Source organism: Rhinolophus sinicus, chromosome 14 (assembly GCF_057876585.1).
Source record: "Rhinolophus sinicus isolate RSI-liver-muscle chromosome 14, RSI-T2T, whole genome shotgun sequence".
NCBI lineage: Eukaryota > Metazoa > Chordata > Mammalia > Chiroptera > Rhinolophidae > Rhinolophus > Rhinolophus sinicus.
The window spans coordinates 163,558,828-163,576,978 of NC_142514.1; the positions used below are offsets into that span (position 1 = coordinate 163,558,828).

The following is an 18,151-nucleotide window of genomic DNA, read 5'->3' on the forward strand; positions in this document are numbered from 1 at the left end:
GTTATTATGGAAGAACAAACATTCTAGTGTTAAATTTGATAGATAAGCTTAGCAAAGAAAGAACAAAATGCTGTTATTTTAGCATCTATGTCATATTTCTAGCTTAAGGGCAGTGAAGGAGAAGGAACCAACTAAATCACTGACCACCACGTACCAAAAAAGAATGATGTTTTATAGTTACAAAAATGCTTTAGTCCAGTAAACATGGGTTTTTAGAAAAAGTACATCTTGGGCAAATTCATAAAAGACTACTATAGTCTGTGTGCTACCCCTCATTGAGTCCAACAAATAGCAACTTCAAAAAACATATCTGGATCTAGCAAGGGCCATGATTTTTTTCCTAAGGTGCTATGTAACTGTTTATATTCAAATTTTTAAAATACATCATAAGTAATAACTATAGAGATTTGAAGCATTTAGTACATTTCAGAATTTTAGCAGAATGAAAAAGGTCAATTTTATAAATTATTAAAAGCTATTTTTCCGTTAGTCTTTGCATCATATCCATTAATGTAGGTTTTCAAAAAAATCCATTCATGAAAAGTTCTACACAAACATAAAAAACTGTAAATAGTTAAAAAATAAAACATACACCTAATTTAATTCAAGAAAATTAATGGCAGATTTAGTATGACCACAGACAATTGATACTATGGTCAACCTTTGTCATACATTGGAGTATTATTTCAATACAAACAATAGTACATAAAGTATTAACTCATTTAAAATTTGATTTTTCATAATTATTCTTTTATAATATTTATCTAAAATACTAAGACTAAAGATGAAATACAAGTATCAATAAACAAGATGGATAATATCTAAATCAGTTATTTATGACCTAATCATGCCACTCTTTCCTAGCCTTTTAAAGTTATATATTTCTTTCCTTTTCTGGTTACAAGTATCACATATATACCCAGACACACACACACACACACACACACACACACACACACGCACAAATAATAACAATAAAAAACAACTTTCTAACCATCACTATGAGAGCAATGATATTCAGTCTAAGTTAATCCCCAGACATCCAAATTCACGAATAAAAATTCATCAGTTTTAAATACACTGAGCCTATTAAGCAAGAACAAAAGCATATGCACAAAAGAGCTTTTAATATATTTCAAAGCCCACAAGAGCCACGGTCTCATTAAAATTATAAATTACACAAACATGGAATGAAGATTCAAACTGCAGTGCAGCTAAGCAGATTACAGAAAACCCCGCGTTCCATATGATAACACACCATGGCCCTCCCAGATGGGGGCTTGGAACAAAAAGGCCATCACCACAGCTAGGGAAAACCTCCTTGTGATCTCTGGTTTCTGTTCAGCAGATGACAGCCAAATAATATGTTGATTATTCTGTTTGTGCTGCTAAGCTTGTAAGATGGAATAAAAGCGATATGATCTATTGTGAACCCAATGCTAATGTGTTGCTCCACTCATAAATAATATACTTAATTTATTTTGAAACTATCTTTTATCTGAATTTTAGGTTTTAAATTCATGAATCAAATAAAAGCCAGGATAAAATATTACTTAATTTGATGCTTTAAACTAAAAAATGTAGAAGACAAGTGAAAAATATCTAAGTGGTTAGTTAAAAGTCAAGTACAATCACCTTTCTTTAATTTCAGCACTGTAATCAGAGAAAAAATACATTTTAAATAGGCAATTATTCTCATTAAGAAATGTAAATGCAAAATTAAATATTGTGAAGTTAATAATATATATTATTGACAAGATAAAAACTAAAATAAAAAATCTTCTGCAACACAAATAATAGCACATAATCAGAACATATATCTCAAATATTTCTGAATAAAATGTATCACTGAAGGCCTAATGAATGTTCATAACATGATAACATGTACCAAATTGATGCTCACAAGAAGATCTACTCAAAATGAAAATAATTAAAAAGAGCGTATAAAAATAATTCTCAAATATAATAGCTATTATATTTCATATTGCTTTAATGCCAAAAGTTAAAACCTAATTTTCCCCTCAATTAGATATCCTAAACTTGAACAGAGTGAACTATATCCAAATGAGGTAATTAGGATCGTGTCTGTAAATACTTTAAAATTTTTTATATAAAAATACTTTCATAATTTTATATTTCATGGATAAACATTTTTATGAATACTATTGTTGTTAAAAATATTGAAAATGATAACACTTATTTTCCCACCCCAGAAATTCTTCCCTGAATAATCTAGTAGACTCTTTAAAGGCAAACAAAATAAACAAAGCAGTACATTAAACCTACAGTTGAGGCAAACATAGATAAACACATTGTTTTCTTAAGAGAGTATTTTGTTAAAAGTACATAATTATGGTCATTAACATAAATCCACCTCCTTTTTCTGTCTAGCGATACAGATTCTTGAGTCTAAAATGCAGAGCAAAATTGCCTAAAATGAAAATACAGTCTAAAATTACAGATCTAAAGGTAACACACAAACACGTTTCGAGAGTAAGAGAACAGAATATCCTTGGAGTAGACAAATACTTCTTAAATAAGATGTAAAAAACATTAAACATAAACGACAAACTGGACTACTTTAAAGTCATAAACTTTTGTTCACCAAAAGCACTATTAATAATTGAAAGGGCAAACCTCAGGGCAGGAGAAATGTCTGCAATACCTATATTCAATGAAGAACTCATACATATTCCAAACATATGAAGAACATCTACGAAGAAAAAAAAGACAGCCCAACAGAAAAGTGTGCAAAGGAGGTGAACAGGCACTTCACAAAAGAGGATCATGAAATAGGGAATATACATATGAAAAGGTATTCAACTTCATTTATCATCAGTGAACTAGAAAGCAAAACAACAATGGTTTACTATTTTACACACACCAGAATTTGGAAAGCAAAAGAGGTGAAGCAAAGAATGGAGTGTTAGCGAAGAAGTGGAGCAACAAGAACTCTCACATCAATGTGAACTAATAAACCATTTAGAAAACTGGCAATATTGGTTAAAGTTGGACGTATATATACTTATGATCCAGTAATTTTGCTTCTAGATATATCCTCAAAAGAAACCCTCAAATATATCAATCAAGATGTATGTATTAGAATGGTTATAGTAGTGTTGTTATATGGAAAGCACCCCAATGTCCATTAACAGAATGGATAAAAAATAGTTGTGATATAATCATACAATGAAATGCAGCAAAATTAACAAAGTACAACTACAGGCAATAATGTCGATGAATCTCAAGCCATAAAGCTAAGCAAAGGAAACCAGACATAAAATAGACTTTAATTCTATATATAAAATACAAAAACAAGCAAAACTAATTATGCTATCAAAAGTCAGGGTAGTGTAGTGGTTACCCTGGTGCAGGAGGGAAACAGTCACTGGAAGGGAGCGTGAAGGTGTCTTTCTAGAGTGCTGATAATGTCCTTTTTCTTTATCTTTATCCGGGTGCTCGCTGCTTACATGGGTGTATTTGGTTTCCAAAAAATTCATTGAGCCATCATTTATAATATGTGCACTTTTCTGTATATAGAGCTTTCTTCAAAAAGTCAGTTTTACACACAAATACACAGATATACAAAGGTAGTCAAAATCTTTGTCACAAGAAATTTAGGAACAACTGCCATATACAGAGGGTGCCAAAAAAAATGTATACACATTTTAAGAAAGGAAAAAAACTATTAAAATTTTAATAGTCAATATATACTGATAACAAAAGATGAACACAAGTCACATTGGACTTCTGCAATTACAAGAGGTGCTCAAAGTGGTTACCATCAATGTAATTTTAATACAGTTTTTTTCCTTTCTTAAGATGTGTGTACATTTTTTTCTCTGTGTGTAATCTAAAAGAAAAAAGTAAGGGTTCTGATACTACTTCCTTGAGTAATCAAATTTTCAACTCAATAGCTGAGATTAGCTCCTGTACTCAAAAATGGAGGAGCAACAGCCATTGAGCCTGTTATCGTCTCCCATTCTCCAACCTACAATACCATATTTTCAGAGATATCTGGCCTTTGTATCAGAAGTAGCTGCTGCTGCTGCTGCTACTGCTATTATGACAGAGCTTCTAAAACAGTCTCAGGACTGAAATGTTGTCTTTATGTGGGAAACTACAGTCTCACAGAAGAAAAGGCAGTACAAAGAATATATATTTGCAATTGCCCCCTTACCCTCAAATTTCATAAAATTTTACTTTTAATTATGAAAGCTTATTACTTAGTTTAATAGGAATCTCTTGAAAAGTTTTACTTTACTTTTCAATGAAGGTAAAGAAAATATAATTAATTCATTAATATCAATATCATTCCCATTAAATGAAACTCCATGATAATATAATAAACTATGTATCTCATTATCTCCCACTTAAATATTTCCCTTATTTTTATACTGGAATCAACACATGACTTACAATGCTGTTGTTCTCATTTTGAAAATATACTTTAAGAAATAAGCTAAACAGATTATCAAAAGACTATAGAGTTCATTTTTAATTTGTATAACAAATATTTATTCAGTGCTTACTATCTGCTAAGCTCTGGGGGTAGATGAGTAAAATTGGCTAATTTTGTGGAAAATACAGTAAGCTTATCCCATTCTCTCTCATTTGATTTACAAATAAAATTACTTTTAACTAGCAACACATTCACATATTCAAAAATTAAAACAATCTAAGAGATATACAGTAAAAGTCCCTTCTACTCTGTTTTCTTCACCCATCGGCACACAGGATTTACATTTTGTATACCCTTCCAGATTTTCTTTATGCAAATATAAGCATCTCTAAATATGTATTTTATTCCCCTTCCTTTTACACAAAAAGTAGTATACAATACACTGTTTTAACTCTGCTCTTTTCAAATGACAATGTATGTTTGAAAATTTTCCAACTCTGCATGTAGAGAACACTTTCTTTTTTTATAGCTGTAGAGTATTTCATTGTATAGACAGACCACAGATCATTTAACAAGTACCCTACTGATAGACATAAGGGGTGTGTCCAGTCTTTTGCTACTACCGTGAAAAAGCTACAATGAAAACTCCCATGCATATGTTATTTTATAGATACACAAGTATATCTGTAATACATTCCCAGAATTGGTACTGAGACAAATGTATAAATGCATTGGTCTTTTTCTAGAAATTGCCAAATTATGGGGATTGTATCATTTTGCATTTCCACCACATATGGATCTCAGAAGTATCCTAGAAAAAGCTATTCCTTTCTTTGGGCCTCTAAGATATTTTGTTCATTGGGCAAATTCTCAAAGATGTTCTCATTGCAAAAAACTACATGACGCTGCTTATTTTTTTCCCCTAAATGCATGTGTAAAATTTATTGACTTAGTAAGTTTAAGAGCAAATGAATTTTCAAATGTAAAAAAACTTCACTGACATAAGAACTTACTTGGGATAGCAGATTAATCTTTAATCTTGGGATAGCAGTTGTCTACCTTCCCAATTATCTCCTGTCATCTAAAAACAAATATAACCCACCACCCGTTTTTCAAATTTTTGTTGAATAGTTTGTAATTGGATAGGCAGTCAAAAATGCATTTCACTTTTAAATGAATGTCTTCCTGAAGACTTAAATGTTTCCACGAAATCAAATTTGTGTTATTTCTATATTTTCCTTTAAAAAGCTATCATTTAAAGGTGGTTTAATCTTTACGACTGCCATCTTCAATAAGTAGTATTAATACATGGTTTTTATTTCACTGCCCAGCCTATCAAATATTTTATAATTAGAAAACAACCACTTAAGTCCATTGGATTTCCTATTTGAAGGAATCCTTAAGTGAATCCAGTTTCATTATCACTTTTCTGTAAGAGAACATGTACATGATAGTTTTTATTTCCCACATAAGAATATACCTGTGTGTGCAATCTATGTTTCATTTCAATCATCCAGACATTGGTTGGAAAAAAATCTAAGCCCCTGAAACAAAGTGACTAGCCAGCTGCTGACCCCAAAGTAAATTTTAAAAAGCTGCCACCCATTCTATGCCTTTAGTCAGTAGATGGAGTAGAATCATACTTAAACTCTCACCGAAGCAAATGTATAATGCTAGGCAAATGCTCATTTTACTATTAGAGTCAATATAATGCACTCACAGCGAAACACAAGAATTACCTAATATAGGTAAAACAAAACAAAACAAAAAAACCAATAAACAAAACACATCATAAGTAGCACCTACGACATAAAAGCTTATCAGTCTAGTACAATTTAAGAGAACAGTCCTACACAGCATAACCATCTCTGAGGAAACCACATAAATTCTGTGACATGACTGATATTCACAATGACAACTCTGAGCCGCCAAAACAAAACAAAACAAAAACTTAAATTATTCTTAGTGTGTCCTGCTTAGGAAAACAGAAGGGTAAATTTTAGATTTTTAGAAGCATCTTGGAAAAATATTCTTATAGAAGAAATTTTGACACATTCAATTATCCACAAAATTAACAGATGAGGAATATAACATTTGTTAACAATAGCCCAATGGATGAAGAATTACTCAAAATTCTCACTCAAAGTTAGAATATACGATGGCTGCCTTTTGCTGATGAACTGTGATAAAGTGCATTTATACTCTGGGGGCTTTAAACAAACCATTCCCTGTGCTAAGCCAGTTCTTGGTTCATAGTCAAAAGAAGATCTGATAATTTCTGAAAGCTAGTCAAATCAAGCAAATTTTCCACTTAAATGGCTGGATACTTTCAAGAAAATATCCTGATTTCACTTTTCACTTTGTTTTCTTTAAGTTGTGATTGTCAAGTAGATAGGCTGGTCTGGTTTCTAGCTCCAACTTGCTAAATGACCTTATTCAAGTAAATCAACCTCTCTAGCCCTCCTTCCTTTCTTCAATAAAGTGGTTATAGAAAACATGCCCTGATAGTAAACAAGAAATGTGCTAATAAAGTAAAACAAAGAGTTACTGCATTACGTCCTATATTATATTTATATAGCTATACATATACTATTTAAGCTATCACGAACTATAGGCCACTTTACCATATATTTAATGCCGACAGTAAAATTATAATCACTTCAGAATCTTTTCCAATATTTAATGTGTTACTCTCATGATACAACAAATTTCTCATATATTCACTTAAACTAATTTAAAATACCACTATAATCAATTCTCTTTAACCTGAAAATGCCTTTTTCTACCTGACACATATAAAAAACAACACATGAAATATAAAAGAACGTTCATGGCAATGTCATTTATAATAGCCAAACAGTAGAAACAACCCAAACATCCACCAACAACAGAACAGATGAATTGTCATATTCATTCCAAAGGAATATATAGTAATGAAAATAAACAAAATTAAACTACATGCAATGACATAGATGATTTTCTAAACATAATGCTGAGTAAGGGAAGAAAGAATACATATGATTCCCGAAAATGGCACTCACCAGCCAGTCCACCCACATGCCATGCCACCCAGTACCCCAACCGGAACACCAGAGCCGAGCCAGCATCACTGGTGTCACCAGCGCTAAGGGAAGCACAAAGGCCGGTCACAGTCTCCAGGTTCAGGTCAGTGTCCAACATGAGTGATGAGTTTGGCTCTCGGGTCTGGACTTGAGCGCTGCCACCCCAGGCCCATTCCTGTGCCTGCGCCCAACCGCAGCTGCCACACTCCAGGAACTGCTTGATAAAGGACACAGCACGCTGGAGCTAAAGCGCATGGGAGCTCCATGGAGAGCAAGGACTTCTTCCAGCTGTTGGAAGATGACGCATGCCTGATGGGGCTCGGGCTGGGGCGCAGTTGGAGCTCCAGCCGGAGTGGGGGCTGTCACATGACCTGGGCTGGGAGAAGCCGAAGCGCAGCAAGGATGTCACCTTCATCACCATCAACACGTACAAGCAAAACCCTTAAGACCTCTTTGGCGGCCTGAATGGCAAAGCCACATTGTACAAGCTCTCCTCAATGGGCTGTGACTTTCAAGGACTTGGCCCAACAGAACTACTCAAGGAGCTCCTCCAGCTGGATGTGCATGCTGCTGCAAGGCGTGGGCCATATATCCTGGGCATTTCCTCCACCCTTCATCATGCAATGGAGTGGGCTGAGCAGTGGCAGTGGCAGCAGCAGCAGGGTCACCTCCATCCCTACTGAGAAGGGGCTCTGAGCTCTGCCCCTACATTTGTTCCAACAGACACACTATGGGGACTGTGACAGCGTCAGTTTGGGGACTAGATACTCACCTGATGTCCCCCACTGTCCTCGGACTGCATTACAATAGGCCCCATCAGCATAATGCCTTCCACCCCTAGCCTACACCCTTTCCTGAAGAATGCTGTCCCTTCCTAGCCATCTTGCCAGCCTCCCACTTATCCTAAAATACCCCACACCTGTCCCCAGGCACCCTGATCCCACCATGATTGCTGCTACATCTAAATTCCTCACAACTCCTCCTACCCCTAAGCTCCCCAGTACACTGAAGACAGCCCTCTCTGAGATCTCGTTCTTCACACCCTTCCCCCGCAAAACAACAAACACATTTCCAATAAGAATGTTTGAAAAAACAAAATACATATGATTCCAGAAAGATTAAAAAGAGATAAAAACCAACATATTGCTGAGGAATACATATAAAAGTGGTAAAGTCATAGAGAATTATATAAATAATTACCATAAAAATCAGGACACTGGTTACCTCTAAAGAAAAGGAAGTTTAAATCAAGGGTTTCTGGGAGGCCAGTAATGATCTATGGAAACATGGAAGTTTGCTATATACTTACTCATTTTACTATACATCTATGGTACTATATGAGGTTACATTTCACACTAAAAAGTTTTAAATTATATATTTTCTGAAATAATATATTCTTGCAGAGAAGGAAAAGAGGGCTTCTTTTTTTTGCTAACAATTTTATTTTCTTGGTGCACATTGCTACTTATTATTGCAATATTTTAATAATAAAGAACAAGTTACTATGCCTAATTCTCCATAGTCCTAACTAAGAGTAGATTTCATAGGTTTTCCCAATAGCTATCAAAAAAGTACCAGGCTGTTAAAGAGTGTAAGATCAGTTATCCTGCTAAATCTTTGCTTAGCTCAATGTTGTTTCTGTCACTTTTTCTTCTTTTCAAGAAAATGTATGATTACTTTCCAAAAAAATCTACATTACATCCGGGCAACAGTTTTATACAGGATACACTTCAGAAAATATATTTCAGCTCAAAAGTAGGAAGAAAAACACTTTTAACTCTCACACATTTTCAAACCATTTGGGTAGCACCTGTGCATGCCTACAATGTGAGAGTTCATGATAAGACTGACACAGACACGACACTTGAGGTCCAACCCAATGTCATGCTGTGTATCACTCACTGTGTATACTAGAAAACATGATAGCTGGATTAGAGGATGCTATACAAAACAAGTTACACTTAAAATCCACTGTATAAAATGTAACGTAGGGTTACTCATTCTAATTAGACCCAACAATGCCTAATTTAAATTACACTGGAGTTGTTTCAAATATTTGCTTTAGAAAAACAAAAGTACAGAAAGGGAATTTAATTTATTACAAGAGATAATAATAGTAATTATAATTTAAAAACTGACTTAAATTACAAACACACACACAATTTAGAAAATCCTAAAAGGTCCATGACCTACAAGCATCCTTCAATGTATAACTTTTAGATGCCACCAAACAGGAAGGAGACAATGAAATTGAGAAGCAAGACTGTGAGCACTTTCATCCCGCTCCAGACATCAACACGACGGCAATGGTATCCCTCAGTACGGTAAGAAAGTTGCTTTTGTTGTACATGGCTGTTTTCTTGTGAATGCTGCTGAGGAGTCCCATCCCTAGTGGGTCCAGCTAATCAATTATTTGCCCATCTATTAAGTGCCAACTTTAAAAAATTACAGTGTCCAGCAGGGAGCAGCATTACAACATTCATAAGACTTAACTCGAACATGAACTGGACAGAAGAAAAAAGGAAAAAAGCCCACTTACCATAGGTCTGTTCTACAATACATTCAATATTTTGGGTAGTTGCAGGGCTTCCAGAAAAAAACATCTAAAGCATGTCTCAAAGCATATATGGGTAATCCACGGTTTCAGGATTCCTAAAGCAGAAAATCAAAATTATTAGGTAAAGGCTTCTCTCAGCCATGTTAAGTTGAATTAATATATAATATGACTAAATGTCTCTCAGTTATTAAGATGTGGCTTCCTCTTTAGCAGGTCAATGGGAGTTTGAATCAAATACTCAACGAAATTTTGGATTAAATGATTTTTAAAAACCAAAATAATAAAGTCCTTTATCAGGAGGGAATTCAAAGTACAAGAAGAAAGTAAGTAGGTGACATAATATATTAATCAATCTAATCAGTCTATAGAGAACTGTGTTCAAGGCCTTAAAAAAGTAGATAAGCCAATCATACACAGTTCTGATATACCAAATTCCTCTAAAATTTGCAGGTAATAGACAGGACATAACATTCATTTCTACATGTCAGCATGAATAATCTGAGGTTAATTTTAAGCATGAAAAGGCAAAGAAGTAGTCTGTAATGCTGGTGTGTTAAAGACTGATTAGCTAGATATTTACTGAATATGAAGAATGCATATTGTGGAAAAACCATGTAAGAAGTAATAGGACAAAAGTAAAATATATTACTGTCTTGGATATCAAAACCTGTCTCATATTCAACTATAATAACTCGATGTCAATCATTATGACTGAAAAAAATGTCTTAGCCCCATTTTTATTTGAAATGTTAAAATTCTGCTTTATGTTTATGTGCGACATTTGAGTGTCTACACTGAAAACTAAATTTTTGCCATTAAAAGAAAATAACAGCATATGAACATGTATCTTAAAATACATAATTACATCTAATTGAAAGTACACAATATCAAATATCAATATAGCAACATGTGAATAATATATTCATTTGAAATTTAATTAATATGTAAAATAGTTCCTACTATTTTCTTCTGGGAAAATGATATGAGAACCTTGAGTGTATGATATCAAGACTACAGTGACTCTAACAATTTATTATTAATTTGACTGAAGCTATTTATTATATATTAATATTCTGCCCTTTATCATTAAGTTATTCATATTGTTTCTTATCTTTTGTTCTCCTTAAGTCTTCCTCTTATCCTATTTGCCTTTGCTATAGTACATGTCACTTTTCTGATACTTGCTTATTTCTGCCAATCAATCTTTCCTCTGTTTAGTGTTTCAACCCCAATTTTTGATTTATTCAATCTCCTCTCATTATGACCCTACCATTTTTTCTCCTTAAATCTTAGGACCCTTAAAAGCAGAGTTGTTTTTCTTTTTTCAGTAATACCAGACTGCTTAAATATACTCTTTCACCCATTTACAGGCACTGTACTTGATCTTAACAATCTCACCTGATTGGAAGACTCAAGTAAATATACTTAAGTTATATTGCTGCTGCTTGCAAAAATAATTTTTCCTCTGAATTATTTAAATATTTGAAAAACTCATTAAACATTTTGGAGTTAATCTTGAAACACCCAAAAATCTCAAGGAAATCTAACCTCACAAACTCATTCCAGTCAATTTGAGACCATCACTATTCTAAAAAAAGAGGTGATTTCAGATCTACTACATTGGTGTGAACACTAATACTTTTTTTTTAGTGTTGTTTATTCGTATATGCATGCACATGTGTATAACATCCTCATTAAAAAGCAAGGTCACATTATCATAACCTCCCATTTCTAATGTACATTATGAAGTCTGAAAAAAGTGCTTTCCCTATTCAGCACTAATATGATTAACATTAATAGTGTTAGTTCATTGTGAAATAATCTCATAACAAAATATGCACAAACCTAGAGAATTTTTTAAAAATTATAGATTATATAACACATTTATAATATACTTACCCAAAAAGAGACTGTAGTGTGTTTAGTGCACCCACAATCCCCCAAATTCACTTCCACCTGAAACCTAAGAATGTGACCTTATTGGGATACAGGGTCTTTGCAGATATAATTAAAGTAAGGATCAACATGAGATCATACTAGATTAGGGTGGGCCCTAAATCCAACAAGAGTGTCCTCACAGGAGACAGAAAAGGACACACAGAGAAAAAGACAACGTGAAAATGGAGGCAGAGATTGGAGTTATGCTGCTACAAACCAAAGAACAAGAGGAGCCACCAGAATCTGGAAGAAGCAAGGAAGGGTTCTCCCCTCGAGCCTCTGGAATAAATGTGCCCCTGCTGACACCTTGATTTTGGACTCTGGCCTCCAAAACTGTGACAAAGTAAATTTGTGTTGTTTTAAGCCACCACGTTTGTAGTATTTGTTAAGAAAGTCCTAGGAAATTAATATAAATTTTAGTACTGTGAAGTAGTATACTGCTGTAACAGACAACTAAAAATAAAAAAGATTGAAGAGACTGGTAGTAGAAATAGAGATGTAAAGGAGATTCTGGTGAAGGCTCAGAAGGAAGTGAACAAGATGGCAGAGAAAACTTTTAGAGAATATACATATATATTGTTAGGAATAGAATGTAGAAATATGAACATTAAAGGGCTTCTGGTGAAGTCTTAAGAAGGAAACAAGGGGAAAGAAGGCAATCCTTGTTATTAAGTAGCAGAAAACTTAGCTGAAGTGTATTCTACTGTTGGGTGAAAAGTAGAACTTGTAAGCAATGAACTTGGGTATTTAGTTAAGATTTCCAAGCAATGTGTTGAAGGTGTGTACTGATTTCTCCTTGATGCTTATAGTAAAATGTGAGAGAAAAGAGAGAAATTGAGGTACTGTTAAGCAAAAAGAAATTGACACCAGATAATTTGGAAAACTCTCAGCTTATCGAGATTGTAAAAGATGCTAACATCACAAACATTAGGGAAATGCAAATCAAAACCACAATGATATACCACTTTAAACTTACTAGGATATCCATAAAACAGAAAATAACCAAAGTTGCTGAAGACGTGGAGAAATTGGAAGCCTGGTGCAAAATGGTTCAGTAATGATGGAAAACTCTTTGGCAGTTCCTCACAAAGGTAAACATAGAACTACCACATGATCCAGCAATTCCACTTCTACGTATATACCTACAGGAACTAAAAGCAGGTGCTCTAACAGATATTGTATGTCAGTGTTCATTGCAGCATTATTCACAATAAGCAAAAGATAGAAACAACCCAAATATGTTTCAAGACATGTATGGATAAATAAAATGTGCTATATACCGTGTTTCCCTGAAAATAAGGTCTAGCCAATCAGCTCTAACACGTCCTTTGGAGCAAAAATTAATATAAGACCCTGTCTTATATAAGATCTGGTATATTATCATATTATATGTTACATTACATTACATTATATTATATTAAAGACCCGGTCTTACAATATAGTAAAATGAGACCAGGTGGTCTTATATTAATTTTTGCTCCAAAAGACGCATTAAAGCTGATTGTCTGGCTAGGTCTTATTTTCGGGGAAACACGGTACATACATCGGAATATTATTCAGCCATAAAAATGAAGTTCTGATACACAATACAAGATGTATGAACTTTGAAAAACACTATGCTAAGTGAAAAACATTATGCAAATGTTAACAAAGAACAGATATCATATGATTCCCCTTATATGAGGTACCTAGATAGGTAAATTCATAAAGACAGGCGGTAGAAGCTACCAGAGATTGGGGCAATGGAGGAATGGAGAATGATTGCTCAATGGGTAAAGAGTTTTTGTCTGAGACGATGAAAAAGTTCTGGAAACAGATGGTGGTAATGTTTACACAACACTGTAAATATATCTAAAGCCACTAAACTGTACACTTAAACATGATTAAAATGGTAAATTTTATATTGTACATATTTTATCACAAAAAAAGACGTTTGTTTGAAAGAAGGATCCAAGACCTTTATAGCTAGCTGAAAGGGCTGACATAACTACTTCAACTAGAGAATCAAGACTAGGCTACTGATAAGCTCTAAAATGAACATACTCCAATGCTCGCATTAATTCCATGTGAGTTCATTTCGGAAATGTTAATAAAAACAGGAAACATGATTTATTTTATTTTTAAAAATTGAACCTTAGAATACCAAACAGACTAGCAAATTATTTTCAAACCTTTCATTCTGCAGAATGACAAAATTATAATACGAAATGGCCTTTTAACTTTTTTTTAACCTTACATCTTAGGGTATGAAAAATATAAAAAGTAAAATTAATAGCTAAATAAAAGATGATCTTTAGGAGGATACTAATGCTGAGTTTGGGTCTAGGTGCAAATAGTAAATAAGAGCATGGGTTTTGTCATCAGATAGCCAAGCTCTTTTGAGAAGCCTAGCTCTACTACTTAGTAGCTATGTGAATGTGATGGTTAATTTTATGTGTCAACTTGTCTGGACTATGCAGTGCCAGATAATGTGGCCAAACAGTATTAAGGGTGTTTATTTTTGGATGAGATTAACATTTGAGTTATTGGACTGAGCAAAGCAGATTGCCCTCCCTAATGCCGGTGGGCCTCATCCAATCTGTTGAAGGCCTGAATAGAATCAGCCTCAGACTAGTAAAAGGGAGTGAACAGCAGCAACTTACGAAAGATTTTGAAGAATTTCTAGAAGATAGGACATATGAAATCATAGTGATAGGTAGAATAAGGTGGAAAAAACAACAGTCTAGTACAGGGTTTGGCAAACTAGGTTCACAGGGCAAACTTTCCAGGCTACTACCTGTTTTTTGTATACCCTGCAACCTAACACTTATTTTTATACTTTTAAATGGCTGAAAGAAAAAAAAAATTTTTTGAGACATGTAAAAATTATGTGAAATTCAAGTTTCAGTGTTCATAAATAAAGCATTATTAAAACATAGCTGTGCTCAATATTAACGTATTATCTATGACTGGTTTCCAATGGCTGAGTTGAGTAGTTGTAAAAGAGGCTGCAAGAGACAAAATATCTACTATCTTGTCTCTGAAAAAGTATGCTGACCCCTGGCCAAGCACACACACAAGAGAATGTTTCAGGGAATATGGAACTTTTCTTTCCAACTCCTAAGGGGTTGTGGGCAGAATCAACAGTTATGAAGGATGACTGACTTTAAAAAAAAAAAAAAAAGTATTATCTGCTTGACAGGAATTTGGGCTCCAAAGTATGGTGTTTGGAAACCTAGGATAGATCCTCCTTATTTGGCTATTAGATAAGATCCCTACCTATCTGCTTGCTCTGTTTATCCACTGAGAAAAGCACACCAATAAATAAGTCCTACCTACCTACAAGGAATTCCCCATCAATATTCTTTCCATTTAGGGTAAAAAAATGCTAGGGAAACAAAAGAAGAGAAAATCCACTCCAGTTAGTTATATTATTCAATTGGTCATGTATCAATATGAATGGACAACCAAGGATCACCTATATTTAAAGAAACCACAAGAATGAAAAAGGCAGCCCATGACGGAAAACAGATGAAGCAACTCTGGAGAAATGAGAGGTAATTCAGGGAGGAAAAAAAAAAGGAAAAGAATTCCATTTAACATCTTCCAAGATTTTCGATAACATATTGCACCTATGAAACAAGAGGCATATGAGAGTAGAATTAAAAAGAACAAAGAGTAGAGTTTAAAGAAATTTAAAATGCAATGCCTATCTACCATCTCCTCCCACATACAAAGAAATATACAAGTTGGAACAGAAGTTGAAGAAAATAGTAACAACCTCAAGGAGAGTAATAGTCTCTCTTTAAAAGTTGCAGGAGATTGAACGAGGGGGCAGCTGTCGGGATCTGTCTTCTTCACAAGACAGAAGCAACCATGTCTAAGGGACCTGCAGTTGGCATTGATCTGGGCACCACCTACTCTTGGGTGGGTGTCTTCCAACACGGAAAAGTGGAAATGATTGCTAATGATCAGGGAAACCGAACCACCCCAAGTTATGTCGCCTTTACTGATACTGAATGATCGGTGATGCTGCAAAGAATCAAGTTGCAATGAACCCCACCAACATGGTTTTTTATGCCAAACACCTGAATGAACGTAGATTTCATGATGCTATTGTTCAATCTGATATGAAGCACTGGCCCTTCATGGTGGTGAATGATGCTGGCAGGCCCAAGGTCCAAGTAGAATACAAGGGAGAGACAAAAAATTTCTATCCAGAAGAAGTGCCATCTATGGTTTTGACAAAGATGAAGGAAATTGCAGAAGCCTACCTCAGGAATACTGTTACCACTGCTGTCGTCACAGTACCTGCTTACTTCAATGACTCTCAGAGACAGGCTACCAAAGATGCTGGAACTATTGCTGGTCTCAGTGTGCTTAGAATCAGTGAACCAACTGCTTCTGCTCTTGCTTACAACTTAAACAAAAAGGTTGTAGCTGAAAGAAATGTGCTGATCTTTGACTTGGGAGGTGGCACTTTTGATGTGTCAATTCTCACAATTGAAGATGGAATCTTTGAGGTCAAATCTACAGCTGGAGACACCCACTTAGGTGGAGAAGACTTTGACAACAGGATGGTCAACCATTTCATTGCAGAGTTCAAGCGCAAGCATAAGAAGGACATCAGTGAGAACAAGAGGGCTGTCCATCCCCTCCATACAGCTTGTGAACATGCTAAGCGTCTCTTCCAGCACCCAAGCCAGTATTGAGATTGATTCACTCTATGAAGGAATCGACTTCTGTACCTCTATCACTCATGCCCAATTTGAAGAATTGAATGCTGACCTTTTCCGTGGCACCCTGGACCCTGTAGAAAAAGCCCCTAGAAAAAGCCCCATGGGATGCCAAACTCAACAAGTCCCAGATCCATGATATTGCCCTGGTGCGTGGTTCTACCTGTATCCCAAAGATTCAGAAATTCCTGCAGGACTTCTTCAACGGAAAAGAGTTGAATAAGAGCATCAACCCTGATGAGGCTGTTGCTTATGGTGCAGCTGTCCAGGCAGCCATCCTATCTGGGAGACAAATTTGAAAATGTTCAAGATTTGCTGCTGTTGGATGTCACTCCTCTTTCCCTTGGCATTGAAACTGCTGGTGGAGTCGTGACTGTCCTCATCAAGCGCAATACTACCCTTCCTACCAAGCAGACACAGACCTTCACTACCTATTCTGACAACCAGCCTATTGTTCTCATTCAGGTTTATGAAGGTGAGCGGGCCATGACCAAGGATAACAATTTGCTTGGCAAGTTTGAACTCACAGGTAACCCTCCTGCACCTCAAGATGTTCCTCAGATTGAAGTCACTTTTGATATTGATGCCAATGGCATCCTCAATGTCTCTGCTGTGGATAAAAGTACAGGAAAAGAGAACCAGATTACCATCACTAATGACAAGGGTCTCCTGAGCAAGGAAGACATCGAGCGCATGGTCCAGGAAGCTGAGAAGTACAAAGCTGAAGACGAGAAGCCGAGGGACAAGGTGCCTTCCAAGAATTCACTTGAATCCTATGCATTTAACATGAAAGCAACTGTTGAAGATGAAAAACTCCAAGGCAAGATCAATGATGAGGACAAACAGAAGATTCTCGACAAGTGCAATGAAATCATCAACTGGCTTGATAAGAATCAGACTGCAAAGAAGGAAGAATTTGAACATCAGTGGAAAGAGCTGGAAAAAGTCTGCAATCCCATCATTACCAAGCTGTACCAGAGTGCAGGAGGCACGCCAGGAGGGATGCTTGGAGGCTTCCCTGGTGGTGGAGCCCCTCCTTCTGGTGGTGCCTCTTCTGGACCCACCATTGAAGAGGTTGATTGAGCCAAACATGAGCATAAATTTAGCATTGTTCCACACAAAATATGGAAGGACCCAAATTTGCAGCAAATTCACAGCAGTTTTAAAGTTGAGCTAAAAAAACTGGGCATTCTTAATACTTGAATATGGAATACGTGCACAGGGAAAGGTAATAATGATGTACTTTATAAGCACTGTATTATAAAGTGGAAAATGCTGTCTTAAATAAAACTATTTAAAATTGGCACCAAAAAAAAAAAAAAGTTGCAGGAACACTCCTCTCTCTCCTCCAAAACACACACACACACACACACACACACACATGCGCGCGCGGAAAAAAAAATAACAGAAAGAACCCAGGGAATGTAGAGCAGAAAAAAGAAAAGTATATATCCCCTAGCCACATCTTTTATGTAGA

The 18,151-nt window shown here is 35.3% G+C and overlaps 1 protein-coding gene and 2 pseudogenes across 3 annotated transcripts in view; 2 read left to right on the forward strand and 1 right to left on the reverse strand.

Annotated features, from left to right (window-relative positions):
- Positions 1-18,151, reverse strand: part of IMMP1L (inner mitochondrial membrane peptidase subunit 1) — a 69,578-nt gene that overhangs the window by 41,102 nt on the left and 10,325 nt on the right. For all 3 annotated transcript variants that reach the window (XM_019738522.3, XM_088789503.1, XM_019738521.3), the window contains one exon: positions 10,004-10,116. In XM_019738522.3, the coding sequence (XP_019594081.3) occupies positions 10,004-10,067 (64 nt within the window). In that variant the 5' untranslated portion in view covers positions 10,068-10,116. Of the gene's footprint in view, positions 1-10,003; positions 10,117-18,151 lie in introns of those variants that run through there.
- Positions 7,113-8,562, forward strand: LOC141572252 (lipid transferase CIDEB pseudogene; annotated as a pseudogene).
- On the forward strand, positions 15,269-17,819 carry LOC109450826 (heat shock cognate 71 kDa protein pseudogene; annotated as a pseudogene).